At 46.0% G+C, this 19,393-nt stretch overlaps 1 protein-coding gene across 1 annotated transcript in view; it reads left to right on the top strand.

Moving 5' to 3' along the window:
- The window catches only part of RPGRIP1 (RPGR interacting protein 1), a gene marked incomplete at both ends in the record, with an annotated part of 44,651 nt that overhangs the window by 14,695 nt on the left and 10,563 nt on the right, over positions 1-19,393 (top strand). Inside the window, 11 exons of the mRNA XM_080926361.1 lie at positions 301-447; positions 2,552-2,625; positions 5,653-5,813; positions 7,523-7,686; positions 9,145-9,288; positions 9,663-9,780; positions 13,779-13,930; positions 15,162-15,504; positions 16,932-17,251; positions 17,470-17,673; positions 18,007-18,130. Coding sequence (XP_080782487.1) covers positions 301-447; positions 2,552-2,625; positions 5,653-5,813; positions 7,523-7,686; positions 9,145-9,288; positions 9,663-9,780; positions 13,779-13,930; positions 15,162-15,504; positions 16,932-17,251; positions 17,470-17,673; positions 18,007-18,130 — 1,951 coding nt within the window. The remainder of the gene's footprint in view (positions 1-300; positions 448-2,551; positions 2,626-5,652; positions 5,814-7,522; positions 7,687-9,144; positions 9,289-9,662; positions 9,781-13,778; positions 13,931-15,161; positions 15,505-16,931; positions 17,252-17,469; positions 17,674-18,006; positions 18,131-19,393) is intronic.

Raw genomic sequence — 19,393 nt, 5'->3', positions numbered from 1 at the left:
GGCACCAGGAAAAGGAAAGAGTCACTGGGCCTGGCTTCCAAACCCAAAGCTCACTCCCAGTGACGCAATTCCTTTCCCAAGGCCATCCCAGTTCCAACAAGGCCACACCTCCTAATCCTTCTCAAGTTGTGCCACTCCTTGATGAACAAGCATTGAAAGGTATGGGGGCCATTCTTACTTAGGCCATCGCATGGTCATTCTCTGTGGCCTCTACCTAAGAATGCTGGAGATGCTGCTGTGTGGAGACCATGCCTCCTGAGTCAGGTGATCGTTCCCAGAGGAATTTCCTCTTGTCTGCAGAACCAGGGGATATTGGATGCAACCCATGACGCCTTCCTCAGCCAAGTGAATGAGCTCAAGGCAGAGCTGAGTGAAGAGAGCAAGAAGGCTGTGAGCTTGAAGACCCAGCTGGCAGATGTGTCTGTCTTGCAGATAACTCTGAAGGAGGTAAATAAAGTAGTGACAAGACACTATCACGTGGGTCATATTCCAGTCCGGGGTGAAGCTCAGCAATGGAGCACTTGCCACGCACACCTAAGGCTCTGGGTTTGATCCACAACACTGCATAAAAGCAGGGATGTTGCAGAACATGGTGTCACGTGCCTTTAGTTCCAGCATGGGAGAGGCAGAGGTCTCCAAATTCGGTCCATCTTGGTGAAACCCTGACTCAAAGCAAAACATGTGCTAACATATATGCCTGTAACCACAGCAAAACATGTGTTAACATACACCAGTCACCTCAGCAATCTAAAGATGCAAACAACATGGTGAGACAGGCAAGCTCCCTTTTAGATTTATGGAACGCTTGAGACCAGTTTGGGCTACGTGATAAAACAACCAAATAAACAATTAAACAAGCAGACAAACAAATAAGTATATGTGAGAGGAACATTTAAAAAGGTTATTTTATTTTATACATGGGTATTTTGCCTGCACACACATGCCTGTCCCCTGGAACTAGAGTTATAGTGTGTAGTCATGTAGGTGCTGTCACTTGCACTCCAGTCCTTGAGAGGAACAGCCAGTGCTCCCAACTGAATCTCTCCAGTCTCTGGCTTTTTTTAAAAAATTAAAAAACTGCTGTATTCCAACCTCGAGATGGTAAAAGTGAACATCTTGGCATTGCATGAAAAGCATTTATTTTACACCGTTGGCATTTTGCCTGCACGTATGTCTATGCATCATACTAGTGTCCGGTGTCTGCCGAGGTCAGAAGAAGGTAGTAGATCCTCTGGAAGTGGAATTACAGATGTTTGTGAGCCATCATGTGAGTGCTGGGAATCAAACCAGATGCCTGGGAACAGCCAGTTCTCAGTCACTATAGCCACGATAATGTTCTCACCTGTGGGCAGTGAACCTCTAAAGTGGCTCAACCACATAGTTAGGATGCTTGCAACATTTGAAGATTCATACTTGTCTGCTTTCTTTTCTTTTTTTTAGATTAATTAATTAATTAAATATAAGTACACTGTTGCTGTCTTCAGACACACCAGAAGAGGGCATCAGATCCCATTACAGATGGCTGTGAGCCACTATGTGGTTGCTGGGATTTGAACTCAGGACCTCTGGAAGAACAGCCAGTGCTCTCAGCCACTGAGCCATTCATTGCATTATTTATTAATTGTGTGTCTATATGTGCAAATACCCAGACCACGATCAAGTGTAGAAGTCATAGGACAATGTTTGAGGATCACCCCCCCACTTCTTATCTTGTAGGCTCAGAGGATCAAACTCCAGTCACCAGGCTCGGTGGCAATCACCCTGACCTTCCGAGCATCTCACAAACCACCTTTATCTTTCATTGTCATTTCCCTGGGGTAGGAACACAGGCATGATGAAAACTTGTTCAGAGTTTTTACTAATTCTAATAAAAGTTCTCACTTTCACTTTCAATTGGTTCCAATCTTTTCTTTCTTTCTTTCTTCCTTTCTTTCTTTCTTTCTTTCTTTCTTCCTTCCTTCCTTCCTTCCTTCCTCCTTCCTTCCTCCTTCCTTCCTCCTTCCTTTCTCCTTCCTTCCTCCTTCCTTCCTCCTTCCTTCCTTCCTTCCTCCTTCCTTCCTCCTTCCTTCCTTCCTTCCTCCTTCCTTCCTCCTTCCTTTCTCCCTTCCTTCCTCCTTCCTTCCTTCCTTCCTCCTTCCTTCCTCCTTCCTTTCTTCCTTCCTTCCTCCTTCCTTCCTTCCTTCCTCCTTCCTTCCTCCTTCCTTCCTCCTTCCTTCCTTCCTTCCTTCCTTCCTTCCTTCCTTCCTCCTTCATTCCTTCCTTCCTTTCTTTCTTTTTTCTTTCTTTCTTTCTTTTTTTCCCCTTCTTCCCTTTTTGGTTTTTCAAGACAGGGTTTTACTGTGTAGCCCCGGCTGTGCTGGAACTTGCTCTGTAGACCAGGCTGGCCTTGACCTCAGAGATCCTCCTGCTTCTGTGCTGAGACTGAAGGTGTGCACACCACTGCCCACCAGTCTTTCAAATGACACCTTGTAGAATCCTCACAGAGAAGCCCAAGCTCCAGTCTGTGATGGGACAAGGACCAGAGTGATCTCAAGGATTCTTTCTTTCTTAGTTTCAGGTCAGAGTCGAAGATTTGGAAAATGAACGAAAATTGCTGAGTGACAGTTATGACAAACTCTTAGAAAAGTGAGTACAAAGTCTGGTCCCAGAACATTGCTCTCTATAAAAGAACTGTGGAACCTTCCAAGTTTTAAACATATTGACCATGCACGGTGGCTTTCTGAATTCTGGAGGTAAAGGCAGGCAAAGATGGAGGCCACAAGGCCAGCCTAGTCTACAGAGTGAGTTCCAGGGTGGCCAGGGCTTTATAGAGAGAAAAATCTGTCTCAAAGAACAAAACAGAAAAGGAGAAAACAATAAAGTTCAAAGGAAAGGCGAATTGTGCAGCGTGCTAGCTTTGCCCAGCTTGTGTTTGATGACATGCTGACATTATGTGAAGAAAAAATGGCACCTCCATCTTCACTCTAGGTCCTTTGTCACTTTAATTTTTTAAAACTTATTTTTATTTTATGTGTATGGGTGTGCTGTCTGTATGTGTGCCTGGTGTTGACCTCTGGAGGTCAGAAGATGGCGATGAATTCCTGGAACTGAAGTTCCAGATGGTTGTGAACCATCGTGTGGGTTCTGGGAACTGAACCTAGTTCCTCTGGAAGAGAAACTAGTTTCTTAGTCGCGGGGCCATCTCTCCAGCCTCTCATTTAAAAATTTTACAACAAATGTATACTTGCCTGTTAATTTTATAACTGGAAGGACCAAGTTGGGCCTCATGGCACAGGCTTGTAATCCCAGATACTCGGGACTCGAGCCAAGTATATCCACAAGTTCAGGGTGTGCCTGGCCTACAGTATGAGCTTGAGGACAACCTAGACAACTTAGTGGGACTCAGTCTCAATATAACAGTAAGATGAGGGCTGGGAAGGTAGGTTAGTGGTAGAACATTTCCCTCAGGTGTGTGAGGTCCTGGGTTCAGTTTCTAGTGCCACTAAAACAAGCATGTGAAGGCATTTTTAAAAGTAAAAAATGCCTTCTGTCCTGGTCAAGGATAGTGAAGGAAGCCAGGTGTGGGATCCTGTGTCTGTGATCCCTGCATTTAAGGGGGCTGGGCCTATATGAGTGAATGGTCCAGTAGAGGAAGGCCTTGAACTCACTGTGTAGCCAAGAATGACCTTAAATGTCTCTTGCCTCCACCACCAGGGTGCTGGAACGACAGGTTTGTGCCCCCATGTTTGCTCCACACAGTTCTGAGGACTGAACTCAGGGACCCCGTTCACACTAGGCGAGAGTGTTCTGTAGTTACATCCTCGGCCCTCTAAGAAACGTTTTTGTTTGAGATGGGGTCTCTCTGTGTAGACTAGGCTGTCCTGGAATTCACTATGTAGTTCAGGACGATCTCAACTCACTTGCCTTTGCCTTCCAGTGTGGGGGTTAGGAATAAAGGTATGTGCCACCAACACCTGACCTAAAAAAAATTAATAATTAGCCAAGTAGTTTTTATATGACATTTATTCAGAAACACTTGTGGGTTTTTGCTGTTGTTGTTTGTTTTTAGAGATAACTTTCTCTATGTACCCCCGGCCCTAGAACTTGGTCTATAGACCAAGCTGGTCTAGAACTCAGAGATCCTCCTGCCTCTGCCTCCCAAATTCTGGGATTAAAGGTGTGTACTACCACCATCTGGCTCAGAAACAGTTGTCTCCAAAATTTGTCTTAAATTTACTTTGTTTTATGTGTGTGACTGTTTTGCCTGCATGTGTATTTTTATATGATGTGTGTGCCTGGTGCCTGCAGAGGTCAAAAGAGGGCATTGGGTTCCTTGAGCTAAAGTGACAGGTGGCTGTGACTCCCATGTGAGTGCTTAGAATAGAACCTGGGTCTCCGGCAAGAAAAACCAGTGCTCCTAACCACTGAACCATCTCTCCAGCCCCCAGGGTGTTTGTTTGTTTGTTTTCAGATACTTTAAAAATGTCAATCATTAATCTTTAGGGATAAGACTAGCTCTGAGTTCCAGAAGCTGTAGGAGGAATAGCCTTTATGCACCTCTTTAGTCTTTTGACACTTATTTATTAGGAGGCTCACATGCTGCCGGGTGCACATGGAGGTCAGGAAACAGCTTGCAGGAGTCGGTTAAATCCTTTCATCATGTGGTGCCTGGGACTTGAACTCAGGCTGTCAGGCTTGGCAGCAGGAGTTCATACGCACGGTACCAGCTCACTTCCCACCCCGCTCTCAATAGGTACTTTTCTTAGTTTTGTTTTGTTTTGTTTTGTTTTTTAAGATAGGGCCTTCCTATGTAGACCAGGTTAGCCTAAAACTCACAGAAATCTGCCTGCCTCTGCTTCCTGGTGCTGTCCCTAAAGACGTGGGCCACCACTTCTGGCCAGAAAGTTTTACTTTGTATCATCATTATTAATTTATTTTATTTTTGTTTTTTTATTTCAAAGTCAGGGTTTCTCAGTGTAGCCATGACTGTCCTGGAACTCAATTTGTAGAGTTTGAGACTGGCCTCAAACTCAGAGATCCTCCTGCCTCTGCCTCCCAACTCCTGTTAGAGGTGTGTACCACCACTACTGCTCTTGGTCCGGACTCTTCTCATGTCAATGTCATTCCATTTGTATAAGTGACTAAGACCTGGTCGCGTATGTTTTACACTCAGGGCGGATCTAACAGCTAAATACCATGCAGTGGAGTTGCAGGTGTTGAAGAGCTTGTCTTCATTCTTGAGTAGAGCAGGTAGTTCAAAAGCATGAATTGTCTAAAGGAGCCATTGGTGGAGGGATAGAAGGGACAATGTGAGAAAAGAGAGGTCTTGTTTCTCAGTGCTAACTCAGGATGTCTCATCCTGTCCTAACACTGGGCCCTTCCCAAAGGAAGCCACCGCACCGGGAAAGTTCCTTGGGAAGTGCACGATTAAGGTGCTAGCGGTAGTGGAACCCTAAAGACTTAGGCAGGCGTGACTCTGAGTAACTCCTCAATGCCACCCAAAAGTTCCAAAGCAGTTAGCAAGTGACAGTTAGGAATAAAGCCTGGAAAAAAAAAAAACATGTGGGGAAAAGAAATGATCAGCTAGGTCCCAGAGATGCTGAAACTGTGTAGCAAAGGTGCTGGATTGTACTGCTTTGAGGATCCACCTGACACTGTGCCTGGGGTTTTCAGCATGCTGGATAGCAGTCAGCAGCCTCTGGATAACAACCACCAGCCTCACTGGAGCAGGGAGCTCATGGGGGAGCAGCTCCCACAGCAAGTCTGTCCACTGCTGGACCAAATGGGCGCTGAGCTGGAGGAGACCAGAGTCTTGCTTCAAGTAACCAACAAAGGTGGGCCAAGTCTGAAGGAGTGCTCTCAAGTGCGGTACCATCTGTGCCTGGTGTGGGGGACAGGACCTCTACTTCTCCAGTTTTCCCAACTGACCCTGTGTTGGGTGGTCATTGGTAACTAGGATTAAACATGCACAGTTAGGTCTGATTTAGCCAGGAAGGCATGTTACCTACCTATCTCTTATGTATGCTTTTTATGTACAGATCTTCCTGTTTGGGAGGATATCCATTTTTTTTTAATTATTTAATGTATGTGAGTACACTATAGCTGTCTTCAGACACACCAGAAGAGGGCATCAGATTCCATTACAGATGGTTGTGAGCCACCATGTGGTTGCTGGGATTTGAACTCAAGACCTCTAGAAGAGCAGTCAATGCTCTTAACCACTGAGCCACTTCTCCAGCCCCACAATATCAATTTTTAATTTATTGTTTCTAAATATTTTCTTTATTGACTGTGCTAAACATAAATTTATTGCCCAGTACATATTTAGTCCCAGCTCTTAAGAGGCAAAGGCAAGAGGATCTCTTTGAGTTCAGGCTAGCCTGGTCTACATAATGAGTTCCAGGACAGCCAGGGCTACATAGTGAGATTGTGTCTCAAAATACACATGTGCACATGCAGACGCACACATGCACACACACACACACACACACACACACACACACACGAAGGAGGAGGGGGAGGAGAAGGAGTAGAAGAAAAAGGAGAAGAGGAGGAGGAAGAAGAATTTCTGTTTATTTTTAAAAATTTACTCATTTCTGAAATGAGTGGGAAAAACTCAGTTTTGTTTTCTACCTGATGTCAAACAAAAGTGGATTACAACTCTTTGTTGGTTCCTGTCTTTTTTTTAATGATCGTTATAGTCTGTGTCTCGTTTTTCCATTGATTTGGTGCTGGAGACTTACGAGCTACTCAGGCGATGTACGAGGGCCTCCATCTACGTCCCTGTCTTTTTTTAAAATTATTTATTTATTTTATGTATACACTGTCGCTGGCTATGTAGTGAGACTCTGTCTCAAACAAAACAATGCAATAAGAAAGAGCTTTCAGGCAGAAGCCATACAATAAGAGAGCGAAGGAGTATACGCCAAGCTCTGTGCAATACACATAAACTAAGTCTTATAAGATCAGAATAGAGCTGATGTACGTCTCTGCTGTTCCACGGAGTGCTCTGCGCCCTGGACAGCAGTAGCCTTTCTTCCCTGAGACATACACAAAGTACCTAGCCTTTCCCCAGGCACGTGGGTATGGAGGGGGAGCTACCGAGAACTCATGGCTAGAAGTCACAATGGAGTCAAGTTGGTGAGAACCTGGCTTGGATGGTGGGATCAAAATATTTGATGGGGGATTTAGTTGAGTTGGTAAAGCACATGCGTATGACTCTAGTGTCCATTATCTGCATTATCCCCTGACCTCTTCCCACCTGCCCTAAATCATGCCACTGTCCTGTCCTGTGACTGTCCTGTTGTTTGTGTTTCCCTCTTCATCCCACAATTCCTTGGGTGTTCTCCTAGCCTCTCTGATCTTACCTTAGATGTACAACCTCCCTTGTCGGGGTCAGCTGGCTGGAGGCCCCTTTGTCTCAGCAAGAGGGAACTGCTTTTCGGTATAAAAGGATGCTTCGGAGCCAAACTTTATTTCACACTTGACTCAGCTCTGACCGTGGTTCAATAGCTGGGTTCAGTTCTCTGGATTCCTTTTTCAGCAGCTCAAGATGAAAAGCTGAAGGTTCAAGTCACCAATACCCTTTGCCAGCATAAACAGGAAGAAGGGAGGCTCCAGTCAACAGCCACTGCACCCCCGTTTCCAGAAGAGCTGTCTGAGCAGGCTGCTCAGCCTACTCTGCTCCCACAGACAGATCAGAGAGAGGTAAAGCAGTCACTTTGCTGAGAGGTTTCTGGCATAAACCCCAGGGGAGAAGTACATGAGCAACACTCTGTTCTGATTGAAAAAGGATTTAAAAAGTGCCAAGCCAGCCAACACACAAGGTTTAGTGAGCCCCTTCCAGTACCCTGGGCTTTAAAAGAGGTAGACTCTTCTTTAAAATTTTTCATTAAAAGTTTTTAAACAGAGGGTTGGAGAGATGGTTCAACAGTTAAGAGTACTTACTGGCTGCTCTTCTAGGGGACCCAGGTTCAATTCCCAGCACCAACATGTCAAGCTAGCAACTTGTCTGTAACTCCAGTTCCAAGGGATCCAACACCCTCACAGAGACACACATGCAGGCAAAACACTGATGCATATGAAATAAAAAAGTTTAAAATTGTATTTATTGGAGCTGGAGAGATGGCTCAGCTGTTAAGAGCTCTGGCTGTTCCTCCAGAGGTTCTGAGTTCAATTCCCAGTGATCACATGAGAGTTCACAACCATCTGTAATGGGATCTGATGCCCTCTTCTGGCACATAGGTGTACATGCAGTAAAGCACTCATACATTTTAAAAAGTTGTATTTATAGAAAATGGTTTTTTAAAGACGTATTTATTTTATTTTATTAGGTGAGTATTGTGTCTGCATGTATGTCTGCATATCATGTGTGTACTTGGAGCCTATGGCAGCCAGAAGAGGACATTAGATTCTCTAGGACTTGAGTTATGGATGGTAGTGAACTACCATGTGGGGGCTGGGAACCAAGCCTGGGCCCTCCAAGAGCAGTGAGTGCTCTTAGTCAGTGACCCGTCTCTCCAGCCCATTTGTTTAGTTCTTAGAGATTTATTTATTTTCATTTTATGCATATGAGTACTTTGCCTGCATGTATGTCCGTGTCCCACATGTGTGCCATGCCCGCGGAGATGAGGAGAGGACAAGGAAGACCCTGAATCTAGAGTTACAGACGGTTGAGGAGCTGCCACATGCGTTCTGAGAATTGAATCTGGGTTTTCCTGAAAAAGCAGCCAGTGCTCCTAACCACTGAGCCATCTCTCCTATCCATGAGGGTCTTTGGGTGTGAACTTGAAATGATCTACTGAAGGGCAAAGGGCCATTTTGCTTTTATTCGTTACAGTTTTGTAGATGTAGATGAAAGTTTGTGTGGGCAAATGTGCCACACGAGGTATATTCGTGGAGCTGTTTTTCTCCTAACATTTCTGTGTGGGTTCCAGAGACTGAACTCATCAAGCTTGCTCAGCTTAAGCCTGAGACATCGTGCTAGCCTCCAAACTGTCTTTTGAAAACTGTCATCATTCGGCAGTGACACACTGATGGGGGGGTGGCAGGGGGGAGTAGGCAGTGCAGAGAGTGACACAAATCTTGTATATTCTGGAGAGGATGTTGCTGCTGCCATTTTACGACTCTCTCCAGCTGCTTTTTACCCATGTTTTCACTCCCTAGTCCAGTGAGTCAAAAGCTCAAGAGGAGAATGACCTGTCCCAGGTGCTAAGAGAGCTGCAAGTGTCGCATGCAGAGACCACACTGGAACTGGGGAAAACCAGGGACATGCTTCTTCTGCAGCGCAAAATCAACATGTGCTATCAGGTGCAAGGAAAGAAAGGGACGGGAAGCCAGGCATGTGAGAAGCACACACACTGGGAAGCAAGCATGGCTTGGGTTTCCAGGGCTGGTGGTTAGCACACTAAGGACTCACACATGCCCAGGCACCTGGCCCCAGAAGTCAGCTAAGGGGGAGCTCATGAAATGGCAAGTGCTAGACTTCTGGGTTCATTTCCCCTCAAAGACCTAGGGGTACAACCACTCCAGGTGCCACAAGGTTCTTGGAAAACCTGAGCTTTCTTCTTGGGTCAAGCCTGCCCCGCTGAGGAGGTGGAAATCTCCTTCTCCAGCCAGGTTCAGTTCTTAAAGTCAGGGCTCTTTGGTTCTGAGAGGAAAGTTCAGCTCTTACTTTGTTTCAGGAGGAGCTGGAGGCAATGCTGACAAAGGCTGACAAGGAAACTAGGGACCACGAAGAGACGCTGGAGAGGCTGAATCACCTCCTAGACTTCAAGAACAGCCGCATAAAACAGCTGGAAGGTATTTTAAGAAGCCACGGCCTTCCAACACCTGGCAAGTCTTAGTACTTTGTTTCCATCTGTGGCGATGTCACATGACTAACAGCAATCCGCTCCTTCTGACTTTACCCCTCCCGCCCTCATCCTCTCTTGTCTCACAGTTGGTTTGTGACTTCTTTTCCTCTTCTGCTCAGTGCAAATCTTCTGATTTTTAGGGAGAATTTCCACAGGGCCAGTGATGCTTCCAGGTGGTTGGAAGAGTGTCACTGAGGGTGACTGGTCCTAAGGCTGGCCAATCTCTCCTTTCCTCTCTGTCATCTCTTGAATCCATGCCTATCTGCCTGTGGCAGTTCTTGCCAGCCAACACACCCTTGTCAGCTCTCACCTTTTCCTGAGATTTCTCTTTAAAATCTTGGTTGCAGTTTAAGGATGTAAACAGAGGCAGGGGAGTGTTGCCAGTGTGTTTCCTATTCAGGTTCTTCAGACGGTCACTCTCAACCTCGAGTTTAAGAAGTAGGCTTTGCCATTATGCCCTCGGGAGAGAGATGGCTTGCCCTAACCAAACTCACCATATTTAAAGCAAGGCACTACCATCAGCATTCATGGAGCCACTGTGAAGCGAATCTCCTTCCTGGTAAGAAGTCAGGAGTAAGCAGGTTTCCTAGTGAGCACAGCCCTAGAGTACAGGGAGGTATGGGGCGCTTACCACACCAGGGTGAGTCTGCTAAGGCTGCTGCCAAATAAAATGGCAGCTCTCCCTTGGACTGAGTCCTAATGGCTTAGACTGAAAGTCTAGCTCATGGTAAACACCCTTACCTCTGTCTGAAGGTTCATTTGCTTTCACTTCCTGTGCAGATTCCTGCCAAAGCCAAACCGCTTTTCCACACATACCACGAATTATCTTTTTTTAAAAAAGATTTTATTATTTGTTTAAGATTTATTTATGCAAATGTGCCGTTTGTATGTATGCCTGAAGAAGGAGGGCATCAGACTTCATTATAGGTTGTGAGCCACTATGTGGTTGCTGGAGTTGAACTCAGGACCCCCGGGAGAGCAGCTAGCACTACATAACCGCTGAGCCAACTCTGTATAGCCCATAGCATTTCTTTTGAGAATTGCCCATGATTTAATAGTATCTTACTGACTTGTACTTTCTTATGTGTAAGGCTTTGTGATGTAGAATGTCAGTTTAAACATATTGTATTTAGCCATACCAATTATTTATTCATTTAGGTTCTTCTCTGTGTAGCCCTGGCTGTCCTGGAACTTGATCTGTAGACCAGGCTAGCCCTGAACTCACTCACAGAGAGCTGCCTACATCTGCCTCTGGAGTGATGCGATTAAAGGCTCGCACCACCACTGCTTGGCTGTATCAAACCTTATAACTGAGGGAAACAGCAATTAGCCGGGTAAGGTGGCACTTACCTTAATCCACAGAACTTGGAGGTAGAAGCGAGATGATCTCTATGAGTTCAAGGCCAGTCTGGTCGGTATAGCAAGTTCATCAGCCCAGGCAACACAATGAGCCCCTGTCTAAAACAAACAAATACAAAACAAAGCAACAAAAAAGGAAAACACCAATCAATTAGTCAATTTCCATGTTATGTTTTTTTTTTTTTTTTTTTTTTGTATTATTATTTTTCCCCCTCTGGCTGTCCTGGAACTCAATATGTAAATCAGGGTGGCCTTGAACTCACAGAGATTGACTGCTTCAGCCTCCCAAGTGCTGAGATTACTGATGTAAACCACTGAGCCTCCCCTCCCCCTCCCCCCATCATCATCCTCTTCCCCAGCCCCAGTTCTCTGTGGAGGGCTGTGCAAGGCAGGCCTCAAAACTGCAAGTCTCCTGCCTGCCTCCCCAGTGCTGGGAGTGCAGACATCCACTGCACTCTCTCTCTCTCTCTCTCTCTCTCTCTCTCTCTCTCTCTTACTGTAAGGGAGAGAGCATATTTGTAGAGGTTTGAGGGAAACCTGCAGGAACTGGTTCTTTCCTCCATCAAGCAGGTTCTACAGAGTCAATCCCTTGGCAGCAAACACACTCACCTCTCATGCCCTCCCAGCAGCCTCCCCTCCCTCCCCTGCCCACTCAAACATTAAGACATGATGGGGTGTTAGAGAGATGGCTCAGGGTTAAGAGTAGTTATTGCTCTTGCAGGGTACGTAGTTCCAGTTTCCAGAGTTCACATAACACCTGTTAGTAACTCCAGCTCCGGAGGATCCAGCAGCTTCTGTCTTTGTGGGTGCTCTATGCATGTAGTATATACATAATATATCCAGGTAAAGCATCCATACACATAAAAGAAATCACAAACATTTAAAAAAATATTTATTTGTAGTCTTATTTAAGTCTATGCATGCATATGTGTGTAGCGATATATGCATACACATACAGGTACCTAAAACGTGCAGAAGAGGATGTTGGACCCCGGAGCAGGAGTAACAGGCAGTTGTAAACCACCTGAAATGGGTGCCGGAAATCAAACACAGGTCCTCGGAAGGAGCAGTGCATGCTTTTAGCCACAGAGTCATTTCTCCAGATAAAATAAATAAATCTGATCTATCAAGAACATTTTAATTCTACTGATGTAGCTCTTAAAGGAAGTTACTCACCATCACCGCGCTATAAGGACTCAGATGTCCCCAGTGTGAGGTAACCTACATCTGAGAGGCTTTCTGATTGGTGGGTCTTGAGAACAATGTGCAGATCAGCTCTGTCTCCACAGCTGTCCTATGTCTGTCCCATGGACAGTACTTTCAACCTCTTTCCTCTTCGGTTTTCCTTTCTGACCTTTAAAGTGACTACGCTCGGATTCACAGTGGGTTTCTCGGTCTCTTCTAACGAAACCAATATGTGAGCAGAAAATAAGGAGCCCTCCTGTAACTGAGCCGGACTGCTCCGGGCAGCCTCTCCTGGTGGCAGGGGTAACAAGACAGACACTCTCTCCGAGGACAGCATAGCCATCTTTTGGGACATGTTTTATGTTTCAAGTACCCCCTCTTAGAGTAACCTACGTTCTCGGGACCTTGATCTGCGTCAGAGGCATTTGTGCAATGGCACGCGCTTCCCGTGGTGCTCAGTTCACAGCCCCACGTTTGGCCCTCCCCACGTTACAGGCAGCCACCATTTGGCCTTCAGAATTCAATGCTTCCGGCTGGCACTGTGCCGCTTTCCCTCTTGGATCACGTGGCTTCTTGAAACAGCCTGAGCTTGGATTCCCACAGTGTATTTTCTCCCCACGTGTCCTCTTTTCCCCCTTAGGGTAGCTCTCAACCTTTTAATGGCTAGGCAGTGTTCTTTCCTATGTAGAGCAACTCAGAGACATTGCTTATGGCACTCGGCAACCATCACTGTGTCGGGAGTCCCTGGCGGCCCACAGAGGTGAGGATGAAGTGGACATGTCGCTGCTGCATCCAAGTGAGAATCTTTTTGAGCTCCACATCCACCAGGCCTTCCTGACCCCCGCTGCCCTCGTACAGGCCGGAGACACCCAACCCACCACTTTCTGCACTTATTCCTTCTATGATTTTGAAACCCACTGCACCCCACTCTCTCCTGGGCCACAGCCCGTCTATGACTTCACCTCCCAGTATGTAGTGCAGACAGACTACCTCTTCCTGCACTATCTTCAAGGAACTTCGGTGCGGCTTGACCTCCATCAGGCCCTGGCCAGTGAGCACCGTGTCCTTGCTACTGGATGGATTTCATTTGACAAGGTGCTAGAGACTGTGGAAAGAGTCCATGGCTTGGCCACACTTACTGGTAAGTGCTTTTGGCTTCTTGTGCTTCTGAGGACTAGAGGCTTTGGAAAATAAAGAAACAGCCAAAGCCTGGAGCTACTTTCTGGTAATTTCCCTTTTCCATCCCGCCCTTCAGGCTGGCTCTAGACTCATGGCAACATTCCTGCTTCAGCCTCCCAAGTGCTAGGGTTTCGGGTATTTCATCATCCAGGCTCCTTCCGTTCTGTTCTTGACTTTTATCACACTCTATTTTCTGTGCCTTTCACACCTTCTGCTATTCAGGAGCTGGTGGAGAAGACTTGGGGGTGTTAGACTACTGGATGAGGCTGTGCTTGCCCCTAAAATCCAGCCTCCAGGCATGCAATAGGCGAAAGAAAGCCCAGGCCTACCTGTCTGTCTCTGTGCTTGGAGCTTGGAAGGCCCAGAATAATGAGGTGAGAAAAAGAAGTTCTACATCTCAGAGGGACATCAGCCAGCAGCCCTCAAAAGGGGCTTGCTCTTCATTCCCTGTGAGCTTCTCTTGATTGTGAGAAACTACAATAGCAAAGCCAGTCCAGAGTCTTCCTGTGCTATGAGAAGAAATGAAATCATGCCCCGGGGTTAGCTACTTTTCTTTGTTGTAAACAAATCAGCTTTCTTTCATTCTTTTTATTGTTGTTATTGAAATTTTGATTACAGTCAGTGATTGGCACTGAAGTGCAGGTGGTCTGAGGTGGGGGGGGGGTTGTGCCTTCAGATACTGGAGCTGAATTGGTCTCTTCCAATTCCCACTAGGGAAACTCAGATTCTATGCCAACACCCTGAGCTCCCATTCTACCCTTGTTAGTCAAGTCTTGCTTGCCACCCTGATCTGGCCTGGCAGCCCCTCCCACCATGCTGTCTCATGAGCAAGGTGAACTTCCTGCACCTGTGTGTCCATATTCACCAACGTTGGACATTTGGAGCCATTAACTTCCACATATTCTTGTGACTCTAACCATAGCCTTGTAAGGGTATGCAAACCATTAGAGCTCGTAACACGTCCCCCTGAGAATACCTGCTGAGCTCTTCCCAGTTTGCTTATCTCTTTTTTTCCCCTTCAAGCTCAAGCGTTGGTTCAGATATTCCCACTGCTATAGTTTCACCGACTTTCTACAAAACAAAATCTAGGACTTGGGGAGATGGCTCAGTGGTTAAGAACACTGGCTGCTTGCTCTTCCAGAGGTCCTAAGTTGAATTCCCAACAATCACGTGATGGCTCTCAACCATCTGTAATGAGATCTGATGCCCTCTTCTGGCCTGCAGACTGCTGATTAGATACTAAACAAATCAATCTTTTCAAAAATCTAATATTCGATTAAAATGAATACATCTAATACAGATTTATTTATTTATTTTGCTGGCACGTGTCACAGTATGCATGTGGAGGTCAGAGAATGCCCAGGAGTCATTGCTCTTCTCCCACCTTGTGGGTAGCTTTACTCTTATCACTCTGTACTTTAAGCCTGGGGATGAACGTCTTCCAGCAGCTACCAGAGCCGGGGCAGGCCGCTGATGGCCGGTAGGCACCGTCATGACCTGGCAGAATAGGTTTCTAGGTCTCGGTTCCTCTCGCCCACGTAGGCGTCACTTATAACAATGCCTCCGGCTGCCCTTTATCTCAGCCCGAGATCAACATCTTTCCAGTCCAGATCCGAAACCTGGACACCTCGGAACGAGCTGCGGATCGAAGTCAGCGGGTGCCGCGGCCTCCGGAGTCGACGGCTGGGAAGGCAGCCCAGCCCGTATGTCATGTATCGCTTCTTCACCTTTCCTGACCGTGACACCACAGTCATTCCAGCCAGCAGCGATCCACACTTTAAAGACCAGGCTCTGTTTCCTGTGCTCGTGACCTCTGACCTGGATCAGTATCTGAGGCAGGAAGCTCTTTCTATATATGTCTTTGATGACGAAGACCCAGAGCCCAGCTCCTATCTTGGCCGAGCCCAGGTGCCTTTGCTGCCTCTTGCACAAAACAAATCTATCAAAGGTGGGCGTTGCACCTCCTGGCCCTCTCCCCAGCATCACCTCTCTGCCCTTATTCAATGTTTCTTTGCTTACTTGCTTGGAACAGCCATTCCCTCATTTACAAACTGTTATTCTGATCACGTATGCATATGCATGCCATGAGTCTGTGAATGGACATGCCACCACATGCATGTGGAGGTTGGAGGTCAGCCTTGCAGCATAAGCTACTCCCTCCCACTGTCGAGTGGGTTCTGGAGATTTCAGGTTGAGTTCAGGTTCCTAGACTTGCATGGCAAGTGCCTATTCCTGTTGAAACGTGTCAGCCGTGAAAAGTCTCTCTTGAAATCTGAAAAGACTTTGGGATGTTGTCAAAAGACAACAGATCAAAAGATTTATAGCCGCTTTGCTCACGTGAAAACAGCAGCTTCAGCTCCGTTTCGGCTGCATAAGTCAATGTTCCCGGAACTGCACACCTCTGTCTCTGAAGACCTCACTTTAAGCTTGGAGTGGGGGTAGTGTCTTGTGCCTTTAATCCCAGCACTCGGGAGGCAGAGGACAGCCTGATCTACATAGTGTGCTCCAGGCTACCTGGGCCTTGTCTCGGAAAAAAGCAAAACCAAAAATCAAAAAGGAAAAAAAAGACCCTTCCATGCTTCCCGGGACTTGTTTTTGCTTGAAGACTGTTGCTCCTTAGTTCATGAGCAGTGGTCTGAGCAGAACACCACACTTCCTCATAACTCCATTGCTTTTAAAACATCAGAGATCACCGTGGCAGCCACAAAGGCAGACTTCAGCTATCTGGAGCTATGCTCCCTTCTACCTAGCTCCCGTCCTTGCTTACTCATGGTTGTGGGGAGCACCAAGCAGAGGCTTAGTCTGCCTTCTGTCTGGAGAGAGGGAGGCAGTGATTCCCAGACTTTGATAAGGTTATAGCCAGGATAGGCAGTGTCAGCCATAGTCAATAAGATTCTGAACATCCTTGCAAGGACCTAAGGTGTCTCTCTGGCCAGTATCACAGTTCTTTTAATAAACAATATTTGGCACTTCTGCCTGAGAGGAGAGGCCAGCCACCTGCTAATCAGGACTACAAGCCAGAGCCTGCCATTCAGGAAAAAGTCCCTGCTGGTTTTTTTTTTTTTTTTTTTTTTTTTTTTTTTGTACCACTTGCATAGGTGATAGTTTTCTGAGGATGGCCATAGCATATGGTTTAGTGACAGTGAAGATGGTTTTGTCATGGTTACACCTTTTGATTATCTTTTCTGAAGCAAAAATGCCTGTCTTCCTCTATGCATCTCACTATACTGTTTTAATTTTTTTACATGTTATGAATTGTAATGAATTTTAACAAATTACTAACAGATGCAATGAATTTCTAAATGGGGAGAAATAGAAAAAGTGCTTATAAATAGTCATAAGACCAGGTTTGACCAGTTTCTCTGCATCTCTCAGGTGACTTCAGTCTCACAGACTCTGGGGGGACGTCCAATGGATCCATCAAAGTGCAACTAGACTGGAAGTCCTGCTACCTGCCCCCAGAGGGCTTCCAGATGCCAGAAGCTGAGAAGCAGGAGGATGAAGAGAAGGAGGAGGAGGGAGAGATTAAGGAGGAAGTAGAGGAGGAAGAAGAAAAGGCAGAAGAGGAAGAGGAGGAGGAGGAAGGGGAGAAGGAAGGGGAGGAAGAGGAGGAGGAAGAGAAGAAGAAGGAGGAGAAGAACAAAGATGGCTTGGAGGCCTCATTCGCGGAAGAACAGGCCCCCTTTCTTCCCCAGGTAACTCTCCAGAACTCCAGCCAATTGGAGACCCAGCCTCAGGGGTGGAATAAAGGAAATCCCTTCTATGAGTAGCATATGTAATCAGTGATAATCTAGGAGCTTCTGACGGAGCAGAACCTCGGGTTGTACTGTGTAGAGGAGCAGGAACAGGAGGGAAGAACTAGAGCTTGAGCTGTCATTGTTTAGGGCTGTCTGTCCCTGATTTATGTGGTCAGGACCAGATAGCACCTACAGAGGTTCCTGTGGAGGCTGGCCAATATCAAGAAAAGAGAACACCTCCTGTGACAGCAGAAAAGAAGGGAAAAGAACATCAGGTCGCAAGCTACTCTCGAAGAAAACACAGCAAAAAACCAGGCACCCAAGGCAAGAACAGAATGGAATATCTGAGCTATAACATCTTAAATGGAAACACACAGCAGGTGGGACCCCAGAGACCCTGGGGGGGGGGGGAACAGCAGGTGGGACCCAGAGGCCCTGGGGAGTTGAGCATCTGTGGCCATCAGAGGGGAGGAGCGAGGGCAGGAAGGTCACAGTGCCCCAGCTGCTTCCACATGCATTTTTAAAGCCCCAGATGATTGCTTCATATCAGTGCAACCAGCACATTAATACTGTGCACACGGTAACTTAGGCTTAGAACACGAATAACACATATGCTTTATTTGTTTAAAAGGTACTGACTTTTTAAAGCTCACAAAGGCTGGCATTAGAGATCTTACCACTCACATAGTGTCATCGCTCTTACTCTGAGGCAGATGCGTTACATGGAGTGGAAGTTCTCAGGGCTCAAGATGTCTGAGGTTGACAAGCACAAGGAAGAGGACCCGCCACCACCCCGTTCAGCACTGAGACAGGAGCTTCCCTCACATCCTATAAATGGTATTATCTTTTCAGATCTAATTTTTCTACTTCATCATTGAATTACTTTCTTTTTATAATATTTGTTTTTGTTACTTTTAATTATGTGTCAGTGTATGTCTGTCTGCATGTGAATCCTGAGTACACTGGATCTCCCGGAGCCGGAGTTGCAGAGTGTTGTGAGCCTCCTGAGACAGGTGCTGGGGACTGAACTCAGGTTTGGTTTTCGGTACCCACACGGTAGCTCACAACCATCTGGAACTTCAGTCCCAGAGGATACTACACTCTTTTTTGGCCTCTGTGGACATCAGACTTTCACATGGTCTGTGATATATATGTAGGTATATATCCACACACATAAAATAATATTTTATTACACGTATTTTATGTATGTAAATGTTGTGTTTTCAAGTATGTCTGAGAACCTCATGCATGCCTCAGAAGTTAAAAGCAGATCCCCTGGAACTGTAGTTGTAGAGTTGTGAGCGGCCATGTAGGTGCTAGCAACCAAATTCAGGTCCTCTGGAAGAGCTTCAAATGCTCTTAAATGCTGAGCCATCTCTCCATTTAATTTTTAAGTAAGAATAGTTCCATAAACTCAAGATTAGTTTCAGAGTAGGAAATTTAGCCAGGCTTGGTGGCCTAAGCCTTTAATCTCAGCACTCCCAAGGCAGAGGCAGGTGGATCTTTATGAGTATAAGAAAACCTTTGTCTACATAGAGTGTTTCACCCATCCTATGGCTACATAGTGATACTCTGTCTCAAAAATAAACAAACAAACAAACATAGGCAATTAACTTTTAAAAAATTTACTTATTTATTTTGTATATACAAGTACATTGTTACTGTTTTCAGACATACCAGAAGAGGGAATTAGATCCCATTACAGATGGTTGTGAGTCACCATCTAGTTGCTGGGACTCGAACTCAGAACCTCTGGAAGAGCAGCCAGTGCTCTTAACCACTGAGCCATCTCTCCGGCCCCCGGCAATTAACTTAATATGCCTTGGAATTAAAGGCTAAAAACTTTGAGATCACTTTATTATTTTGAGGAGAAACACTTTTACAACATCCGACTTCTTAATAAAAATTCTCAGAAACGTAGGGACAGACGGAAATTGCTTTGCATGACCGAAGTACAACAAACCCCATAACATAGCACTTTGAGGCAAGACAGACTTACCCTGAAGACTGAAATCAGGATGTCCATTTTTATTGATCCTATTGAACATTATAGTGGAAGATTTTTTTTTTTCAAGACATGGTTTCTCTATGCAGCCTTGG

Source organism: Micromys minutus, assembly GCF_963924665.1.
Source record: "Micromys minutus genome assembly, chromosome: 12".
Lineage (NCBI taxonomy): Eukaryota > Metazoa > Chordata > Mammalia > Rodentia > Muridae > Micromys > Micromys minutus.
Note: the sequence above shows the minus strand (reverse complement) of the source record. Positions and strands in the feature narration are given on the sequence as shown.